At 38.1% G+C, this 11358-nt stretch overlaps 1 protein-coding gene across 1 annotated transcript in view; it reads left to right on the plus strand.

The window, feature by feature from the left end:
• LOC142334899 (uncharacterized) overlaps positions 1-7643 on the plus strand; it is a 42455-nt gene extending 34812 nt beyond the window's left edge. The window contains exon 8 of the mRNA XM_075383227.1: positions 7219-7643. Within this exon, the coding sequence (XP_075239342.1) occupies positions 7219-7643 (425 nt within the window). The remainder of the gene's footprint in view (positions 1-7218) is intronic.
• Positions 7644-11358: the final 3715 nt, after the last annotated feature.

The following is an 11358-nucleotide window of genomic DNA, read 5'->3' on the forward strand; positions in this document are numbered from 1 at the left end:
GTACAGTCAGCTATAGCCAATCGATATCATACCGAGTTGTGAGTTGTCTCATTAGAAAAATTGTTAAATTTGGAATATAGATCTGAAGAGTTGTTTCTGATTTTCGCCGTTTTTGAGGAGTTATTAGGGTTTGAAGTTTTAGTCAACTTCGTCCAGTACTGTTGTTCACGCCTTTTTCTCTAATTTTGTTTTACTTTGCAAAAAATGATTAAAATGCGCTTATTGACAATAATGGCTTCAATTTTTACTATGGTACGATAGGCTTGAATTTTGGGTTTAATATTTTTGCCAAAAATTTTGGCTGTTTTCTTTTCTAATGTACACTTTTTTCGGAAAAACCCGTCCACATAAATTATTTTAAGCCCAAACTGTCTGTAGATCGCCTGCCAACTGCCTTAAAACTCGCTCAGAAAACCCTCATAAACTGAAAGGAGGGATAGTTGAATCTGTACTATCTGGAAAAACTATTTGGAAAAGCGAAAGCGGTTTTGATAGTTTTTTCCTAATTTAAATCCGTTAAACCCATTTTTGTAAAAACATTTCAGTGTCATTTTTGAGCGATTGTATGCTTTCTTAACTTTTGTTTTCATTTCCTGTTTGTAGTTGCTGCGAAGTGATGTATGAGGGTATTGAGGGTATCCTTGACCTCATCGTAGCTGTCTACAGTCCATATGATTTGAACTATATTGGGTGATGTGTTTTTTCTAGATCACTTCGCTTTTTTACTCGATTTAAATAGGAAACCAATTTTTCAATAGAGATTTCAATAACGCTAGAGAATGGAGCAACTCGTTCTGAATTCCAGCGAAAATTTTGTGTTGGAACAAATTTTTGGTTCTTGGAGATATTTTTTTCTATACGTGCAGATCCGTTTTTCTCTTGATGTGGTCCGGATTTCTTTCTAAGTGAATGTATGTGCCATAAAAGTGCGTATATGCTATTTTTGAAATTCATACTTGCGCTGCTATCGATTATTATGAATTCCACTCTCTGATCTCATGAAATATGCGTGAGTGTTTGAGTTTTGTCGACTTTTTTGTTGTCTCATCTTAATCGGATAACTGGCTGACTATGGAAAAGCACATTTGCCTAAATGATCGTATTCGATGTTGTAAGGTGTTAATAATGGCTTGTGGTTTCTGTTTTCAATTAACTTTTGAATTTTAGATTTACCTGTTAACCTTTTTGTGATTTCAATGTGTATTCTTACTGACGCCAGTACTAAGTGCTTTTCTGGCGTTGTTTCTTAAAATGATTTCAATTGATTGCTGATGATTTGTCCACTTTTTTCAATTTTTTTTCGGAAGAACTAATGAATTTTTGATTTCCGCCCCTTTTTGTCGTAATTTTCTCGTCTGGTGACTCAATATGCTTTGACGCAATCTTCGGAAAAATCTTCCTCCGTAGAGACCACGAAGAGCAGGCGACATTGAAACTTTTCAACCTCCAAAAGTTTCGGTGGTAGAAATGGTTCAATCCACTGCGTAGCAAGTCACAGAAGAACCAAGTATTTCGCCAGTTATCGGAACGGTTTGGCCTCCTGACCCGCGGTTGCGTTATTGAGCGGACCATAGAAGCCCAACCCTCTAGAAAGATGTCATTTCAATGACAGTTTATGAAGCTGAAATTCAAGAAAGCTCTGATTAAAGTCTCGAACTCAACAAACTCACGTTATATTTTAGTACATATTATTAGCTATTATAACCAGCAAATAAATTGTTATATATTTAACCGGGGATCAAGTATTAGTTTTGTAAATGTTGTTACTTTTATTCAAAAAAATGTCCTATATGTACAATTTTTTTCTCATTCAAGTGAGTGTGTGATACATGTGCAATAAATGTCAATCATTCATTTTTCTTAGTACAGTTAAATTATATACGGTGCCGGTGCCTTAATTAGGTTCTTATTTTACTTTGCCCTTCATCCTTCATTTACTTTAGTCATTATTTCACGTTTCCTGCCTTTAGTTTGCCTTTCATTCTTTTGACTGTTCTTTCCCGCTTCGTGATCAGACACGTCTGTCCACCTGACTTTGTTTGTTGACGACTACTTAAATTCAATCTTCTTAATTTCTCAATTCATTATCAGTTGCCTTAATTTGTTTAATTCCGCTTCGCAAAATCAAGCGCAAAAATCAGTAAACATTTTGCCTAGCGAAATGCAATCACAAATTGAAAGCGTGTCTTGGTTTGACAAAGTCGACAGTATTTTAGTAAAATGGCGCACTCAGCACATGGCGACATGGCGCACTCAGCAAACAAAAGAGCTCCACTAAGAATTGACGCCTGCAGGGATGAACCTACACCCGAGCCACCTCTCAGATGGGAAAACTGGGCGGTACAGTACAAACTATTGCTCGCCAAGGAAAACATTATCCTTGATACACTTCTTGGCCCGAAAACCAAAATGGTAGAACTTCCCTTGGAGCCGATATACGAAGAAACTAATCATCGGATCTTCAGCACAACCAGAACGGGAACGCAATGCCCAAAATGCACAAAAGAAGAATTGGCGAAACAAATGACTAAGACTCATCGAAAATAGAAATAATGTGCGGAGATAAACCATGGCCACTGGCCGACCGAAAGACAGTCTTCCTTCTCTATCTCAGCATTGGCGTGGAGGGGCGCAGAATCCTCAACAGCAAGAATCATCAAATAGTGATAGACATCCTCAATACGGCCGATTTTTGGAAAACCACAGAAGACGCATTCATCAGACCCAAAACATAACCTTTGACAGACAGGTTTTCCTTAATTTTCCTTAAAATTCTAGAAAAACGTATTTCTATGGAAAACTCATTGGCTGAAAATCTCTGAAAATTGGCTGTAATTTTGAAATCAAAACAGAAACTTTGATCACAGACGTCTTCATTTCTAATTTAATCCACCCCGAAATACAAAAGGAGCTTTTAAACAGACAGAAGAGCCGAGGAAAGCGTTAGATTTAGCAAAAATATGGAACTCAGGACGTTAAATTCAAGCACACAAGACACCACAGCATCAAATTCAAGCAAAAATTGAGAGCCTCATTCCCGCAAGTGTGAATGCAGTTCAGTACCCGTTCCTCGAATTGGTCCCTTTCGAACAACGTCCATAGGCAAGGCAACCGACCAGTTCCTCTAAATTATTCAGATTGTGGGGGACCAAGGCTCCCAGATCAACGAGATAAATGCCTCACAAAAGGCAAAACTTGCAATAATTTAGGCCTGTTAAACTATTTCGCAAAACGATGTCGTAAAAAAAGACTCAGAAAACCCAGAATACAAAGAAACGTTCGTTCAACACAGTAAATGACGAACTTCACCCCGAGGACTCCGTGACTTTTCTCCAATCATTATCCAAACTTTACAGATCAGACTACAGTAGCGGCGATGACAACATGATGGCTGCGGTTCGCAACGATCTCGAGAAAATTGAACCCCTGAACATGCCATCAAAATTTGAAATATCTCTACAATTTTTCATGTTGACTCCAGAAATCCTTTTAGCAGTTTGAATAACTCACTAGCGGTGCAAGTAGTCAACAGTAACCCATTCGTAATGCGGGTACCCGAAATCATTAAACCACAATTGCGGATATTTTCAAACGAACCGATACACAATGAGGGTAAAATTTGAAAAGCAGTAACTAGCAACGGCTGGCATACTTCAGCGACTACTTTCACAGTCGTTGTTGATGGCCTCAAACCGCTCATCGGTTGTGATATCTTTGGTCAACTAGGACTTGCAGTCACAAAAAGCTAATCGCAACAAGGTAACCAAGTAACTAAAATTTCACCACAATTTGCATTTAATGAAAAGATAGCTTTACAATTCCCAGATTTAATAACTCGCATTGGAAGATCAAAAAATCAGGTAGCAAAATCAAAGTTTCCCAAAAACTGACAACCTCGACACCAAAAGGGAGACGCATACTCATCAATTTGCAAGATAAAGTAAACACTGAACTTAAAAAATCCATTAATGAGAAACACATAACAAAACTTCCTAATTGCCCAGATAAAAGTTTTTTTTTTCACCAATTGTAATTACTGTTAAAAAAGACCAATCTACAAGACTTGCACTTGATCCAAAAATACTCAATCAAGCGATCCTCAGAAATAATTATCAAATGCCGAATATCGATATGCTCATCGAATCCATTTCTCAACAGATTAAAGATTCCGCGTCGCGAAGCACAACATATTTTTCAACATCTTATATACGCTTACAGTCAATTAAATCTAAACCCCGATACAGCTATTCACCGTAATTTTGATATAATAAGCGTCGATTTGACAGTGACGTACAGATTTCAAACTGTAATTTATGGCCTTAAAGATATGCCAGCGGAATTTCAAAAGGCCCTGGGTTACACCTTAATAGGACTAAAGAATACATATTGTTTTTTTGATGATATTCTAATTGTTAGCCAAAGATCAGAAGATCGTAAACAACCTGTATTCAACTGTCTCAAAAGACTTGATGAAGAAAATTTTAGAATTAATCTCCGCAAATATCATTTTGCAAAAATAGAATTTGGCTAGCCTGGACATCATTTTTGACAATCGGATATATCGCTGATCGAGATTAAATCTTCTGCAATTTTATCTGTCGAAGCACCAAAACACTAAAGAAACTTCGTTCTTTTCTTGGATTAGTACATTATAAGTGAGTTTATCCCAAATGTTTCACAAATTAGCCATTCGTTACGTTCTTTAACGAAAATATCCAATAAATTTATTTGGACTGATACATATGTAAACTTTTGTCTAGAAATGAAGAATCGCCTCGCGATTGCAACTGAAAATTGTCAAAACAATTCGCAACTCAAAACGCGAGTTGAATGCGATGCTTCACGTGCCGGGCTCTTGAACAGTTAACAGTGGACGTTGTAAACCCATCGCTTTTGCTAACAGATTCCTAAACCTTTGTGAAGAGAGATACAGTTTCAATGAAATAAAAACTACTGGGTGTAGTTTTTGTCTGTTGAGTATTTTAAAAACTATTTGTTCCGAAAACACTTAAAATTATCACAGATCACAGAGCACTTCTCGTTAAAGGAAAATTGTTCAAATATATCTTACAATAGCTGTCTCACTCGTTGGGTAGATAGACTACTACCTTATCAACTCGAAATCGAACATATGCCAGGTGCAAAATTGTGTCTAGTCGACTACATATCTCAACACCTTATCAAAAAGCTAAAGTATCCGCATAGAATGAGAAATCTGGACCTCATTTTCACAAATTGCTTGAAACCTATCATCCCTCACGAATCACCATTAATAGTGAACCTGCCATAACTTAAGTAAACACAATTAGCACATCTGACACTCATTTGCACGCGCATGCATTTCATTTGTCCAGCAAAGCGGAATCAATTAGTAAATACCAGCTACAATGCGAACGATTCTAAATATGCATACCCTGCATACAAAATACCAATTAACACTACATGCGAAATCCACCTCATTACAATCATTATTCCCAAACTCAGAATGTAAAGTATTCCGCGGGGCGAGAAACCTTTTAGAAGCCTAATTTCCCACTAAATAATAGACATTACAATCATAGTTGTAAAAGAACAAATTTAGGGCTTTTTGCCCTATCTTACTCTCAAAATCAATCGACTAAACTTGTCTCAAACTCGCACGTCATTTCTTATCAAAATCTGAATGAGAAAAAAAATCATCAGCAAAATCAATATGCCCCCCGAGAAACGTATCACTAGAGTTTGATTCGAAGACTCCTTCCGCACAGCAGAACCACCACCAACACCTCTTCCACCAACATCACCAGTGGGATCTTCACACATCAGTACACGCCTCACACTCAGTCCACAAATACCTACTTGTTATAACATAATTGGGAAGGTATTTAGCAAATCATTGACAGTGTCACAAGCAAGGATGCAGTTCCCAAAGAGGTGCGTGATTGCATTCTTACACACAATGAGGCGAGACTGAAGGAGCTCAACCCAATTTTTCACTCATATTGGCGGGACCTCCATGTGCGCTCTGGTTGGGTCTGTATAGACGAAAACAGTCATAACCAATGTTTTGCGGGAGGCATTAATCGACGATATACACGCCAGCTACCCAGGTACCTGGGACATGATATGTCTGCCTAAATTTTCTGGTGGCCATACATGAATAGAGAATGGATTGTCAGAACTGAATTCAAACCCTGCACGGCAATTGGTAAGAATTTTAAATCAGTAAATCCCGCCCAGCAATTTCACCCCCAAACTTCTTAATTTCTCAATTCAATATCGGTTGGCTTAATCTCTTTGATTCTGCTCCGCAAAATTAAGCGCAGAAAATAGTAATTGTTTAGCCTGGCGAAATCCAATCACAAATTGAAAGCGTGTCTTTGCGTGGTGATGTCGACGGTAATTTAGTAAAGTACGACAGGTGCTGTTTCTCTTTTTTTTTAAAAAGATTTTCCTGTTTTCTTTGTTTGTTTTTTGCTCAAGCAGGTTCATATGCTTTTTTCTAAATTTCCTCTTACATGTATTTTTGATAAGGCGAATGGCCCTAATGTACTAGAACTTTGGACATGTATATTGAAACTCATAGAATACCCCGCTCCATCCGTTTGGATCAAGCGAAATGTTTTGTGGCACATCAACTAAAGATTTTCTGTAATAAGAATGATTTTGAAATTATTGAAGCTCCTGTCAACAATCATCGAGCTATTGGACTGGTAGAAAGACTAATACAGACATATAATAATAGACCTGCATGTATTAAAGAAGAAACATCGGCTACTAATTCGTTTCACATTAAACATGCATTACAGATTATTATCCACCAACTACAAATATTTAAAGAGAAAACAACGAAGATTTGGCTCTTCGGAGCACACTTCGGTAGAAAGCCTATTATCCCGATGACCTGAATCTGTTCTATACCTAATTTATCTAATCTCTCCAACGAGAATATTATAAAATTTTAATTTAGTTGATGACACTTACCCCTGAAGCCATCCTTCCTGAAGAAAAGTGGGACAACGGATATCGAAGTGATATAGAAACAGAGAAGAGGGTGACACGGGCTACCAAAGATACCAATGATCGCAATACAAAGAGCACTGATGAAGAGCCCCGATTTTGTCGCACCTCACTTTACGAGCCCATACCGCTATCGGAACGCGCGGTTTTAAATCAAACTAGCCCAAAAAAGGCATGGGAATAGCAGATCAAAAAACAACCTAGAGGGATTATATGAAGTGCTCGCACCCGGATCTGACATCCTAAAGGTCAGCTCCACCAATTCAACAATCAAAGAACCAGGGAAGGCCATTGTCACTGTTTATAATAGTGGCATTGTAAAAATCGGAACGCAGCGGGAACGCCAGACACCCCTAAAAATGTACGCAGATAGTCGTGGACCGCGTACTAGCGAAAGGCTAGTACAAGAAAAAGTACAGAGTCATGTCAAAGAATTTACACAGAAGTTAAAAGGAAACAAGAAACTGAAGCATAAGCGACGTGACCCAGGCAACGGCGTATCCTTATCAAGATCGCACATTGCACGCGCGACTCGGGGCCGTATCCCCAAACTTCCGAGCTTCTCGGCACTCAGAGGCCAACACGAAACTTCGAACGTTGATTCGCCAAGCCAATTAACCATCCCTCGTCAATTTCCACGATAAATGGGGACAAACGATCATCTGTTCAAAACCGCCGAAGCCCTTCATATTATGGTTTCGAGGATTCATCACCTCATTCGGAAATACCAGCCCCACCAAAGAGACCACGAAGAGCATGCGACACTGAATATTTTCAACCTTCAAACGTTTCGGTGTTATAAACGGTTCGATATACTGCGTAGCAAGTCACAGAAGAACCAAGTATTTCGCCAATTATCGGAACGGTTTGGCCTCCGGACCCGCGATTACGTTATTAAGCGGTTCGTAGAAGCCCAACCCTCTAGAAAGATGTCATTTCAATGAAAGTTTATGAAGCCGAAAAGCAAGAAAACTCTGAGTAAATACTCGAACTCAACAAACTCACGTTATATTTGAGTACATATGAGTAGCTATTATAACCAGCAAACATGTTGCTACTACATATTTAACCAGAGACCAAGTAGTAATTCGTAAAAATTGTTAATTTCAATAAAAAATTGTCCCATTTGTACAATTTTTTTCTCGTTCAAGAGGGTATGTGATACCTGTACAATTATCGCCAATCATTCATCTTGCTAGGGCAGTAAAATTATATACGGTGTCATAATTTAGTTCTTACTTTACTTTGACCTTCATCTATCATTTACCTAAGTCATTATCTAACGTTTCCCGCCTTTAATTTGTTTTTCATTCATTTGACTGTTCTTTCACGCTTGGTGATCGGCACATCTGTTCACCTGATTTCATTTTTTGGCAACTACCTTAATTCACACTTCTTAATTTCTCAATTCAATATCAGTTGCCTTAATCCCTTTGATTCCGCTCCGCAAAATCAAGCGCAGAAATTAGTAAATGTTTAGTAAACACCTCTTCCACCAACATCCCCAGTGGGACCATTAAACATCAGTACACGCCTCACACTCAGTCCACAAATATCTACTTGTGATAACATAATAGGAAAGGTATTTAACAAATCATTGACAGCGTCACAAGCAAGGATGCAGTTCCCAAAGAGTTGCGTGATTGCTTTCCTACGAACAATGAGGCGAGACTGAAGGAGCTCAACCCAATTTTTCACTCATTTTGGCGGGACCTCCATGTGCGCTCTGGTTGAGTCTGTATAGACGAAAACAGTCATAACTAGTGTTTTTCGGGAGGCACTAATCGACGATATACACGCCAGCTTCCCAGGTACCTGGGACATGATATGTCTGGCTAAATTTGCTGGTTACCATACATGAATAGAGAATGGATTGTCAGAAGAACTGAATTCAAACCCTGCAGGGCAATTGGTAAGAATTTTAAATCAGTAATTCCCGCCCAGCAATTTCACCCCCAAACTTCTTAATTTCTCAATTCAATATCAGGTGCCTTTATCTCTTTGATTCCGCTCCGCAATATCAAGCGCAGAAATTAGTAAATGTTTTGCCTGGCGAAATCCAATCACAAATTGAAAGCGTGTCTTTGCGTGGTGAAGTCGACGGTAATTTAGTAAAGTACGACAGGTGCTGTTTCTCTCTTTTTTTTTAAAGATTTTCCTGTTTTCTTTGTTTGTTTTTTGCGTAAGCAGGGTCATATGCTTTGGCAGCAGTCGAAGGTTCTTGTGAACATAAAAATTATGTATTTAAATGATTTTTGACCGTTGAGTGGGATTGAATCGGATTCAGAAACTCATTTTTTGTAATTTGGCAAAGTTCAGTTGTTTTCCATTCTTGTGAAATAAAAAAATAGAGTATCCATCAATTATTTTTCAAAACCAATTACTCTTTTATATTGAAAGTTCCCATCTCTACTTCTTTCGCAGAAGGCTGTGCCAAGAATGTGGATAAGTAGGGTCAAAACATTATGCTGGAACGCAAATTACCGAGCCTCCTTGTTGCAGTCTTTAATAAAGCCTCTGATCTTTTTTCTTCTAACAATTTGCCAAAAGTTGCCTGCTTCTGAGTCAATTTTGAGAAGTATACAAATGAATTTTTCATCTGCAGTTGGTGTACACCATGATTACTTTGAGTGATCAACCACCTGCTTGCAGTAAACGCATACGTTAGGTGATCTCTAAGCTCTAACTACCTTAATTCACACTTCTTAATTTCTCAATTCAATATCAGTTGCCTTAATCTCTTTGATTCCGCTCCGCAAAATCAAGCGCAGAATTTAGTAAATGTTTAGTAAACACCTCTTCCACCAACATCCCCAGTGGGACCATTAAACATCAGTACACGCCTCACACTCAGTCCACAAATACCTACTTGTGATAACATAATAGGAAAGGTATTTAACAAATCATTGACAGCGTCACAAGCAAGGATGCAGTTCCCAAAGAGTTGCGTGATTGCTTTCCTACGAACAATGAGGCGAGACTGAAGGAGCTCAACCCAATTTTTCACTCATTTTGGCGGGACCTCCATGTGCGCTCTGGTTGAGTCTGTATAGACGAAAACAGTCATAACTAGTGTTTTTCGGGAGGCACTAATCGACGATATACACGCCAGCTTCCCAGGTACCTGGGACATGATATGTCTGGCTAAATTTGCTGGTTACCATACATGAATAGAGAATGGATTGTCAGAAGAACTGAATTCAGACCCTGCAGGGCAATTGGTAAGAATTTTAAATCAGTAATTCCCGCCCAGCAATTTCACCCCCAAACTTCTTAATTTCTCAATTCAATATCAGGTGCCTTTATCTCTTTGATTCCGCTCCGCAAAATCAAGCGCAGAAATTAGTAAATGTTTTGCCTGGCGAAATCCAATCACAAATTGAAAGCGTGTCTTTGCGTGGTGAAGTCGACGGTAATTTAGTAAAGTACGACAGGTGCTGTTTCTCTCTTTTTTTTTTTAAAGATTTTCCTGTTTTCTTTGTTTGTTTTTTGCGTAAGCAGGGTCATATGCTTTGGCAGCAGTCGAAGGTTCTTGTGAACATAAAAATTATGTATTTAAATGATTTTTGACGGTTGAGTGGGATTGAATCGGATTCAGAAACTCATTTTTTGTAATTTGGCAAAGTTCAGTTGTTTTCCATTCTTGTGAAATAAAAAAATAGAGTATCCATCAATTATTTTTCAAAACCAATTACTCTTTTATATTGAAAGTTCCCATCTCTACTTCTTTCGCAGAAGGCTGTGCCAAGAATGTGGATAAGTAGGGTCAAAACATTATGCTGGAACGCAAATTACCGAGCCTCCTTGTTGCAGTCTTTAATAAAGCCTCTGATCTTTTTTCTTCTTACAATTTGCCAAAAGTTGCCTGCTTCTGAGTCAATTTTGAGAAGTATACAAATGAATTTTTCATCTGCAGTTGGTGTACACCATGATTACTTTGAGTGATCAACCACCTGCTTGCAGTAAACGCATACGTTAGGTGATCTCTAAGAGAATGTCTTACCACGTGGTTGCTTGAGCACCAGGAACAGCTAGTTTCATATTTTCTTGAATACTTGGAACTTTAACTTTGAAAAGAGTTCATAAATTTCATATCCTACTTTGTCTTCGCATTACATGAAGCATTTAAATTCAGACACAATATTTCGAACAGTGGCCGCTGCAATTTTTCTTTCAGGAACAAATGTAATTGATATTCGAAATTTTTTGAAAACGCTGACCAAAAGCTGTCGTTTCGAAAAAATCTCCAATTTCCTAAAGAAAGTCCAGCTACTGCGTATGATAATAAAATTTTATTCGAATAGTTTAGGAACACGTGCAAAAGATATTTTGAAAGTTCATTTTAAATATCTTTAGTTT

The sequence above is a fragment of the Convolutriloba macropyga genome, chromosome 2 (assembly GCF_964194025.1).
Source record: "Convolutriloba macropyga chromosome 2, txConMacr16.3, whole genome shotgun sequence".
NCBI lineage: Eukaryota > Metazoa > Xenacoelomorpha > Acoela > Convolutidae > Convolutriloba > Convolutriloba macropyga.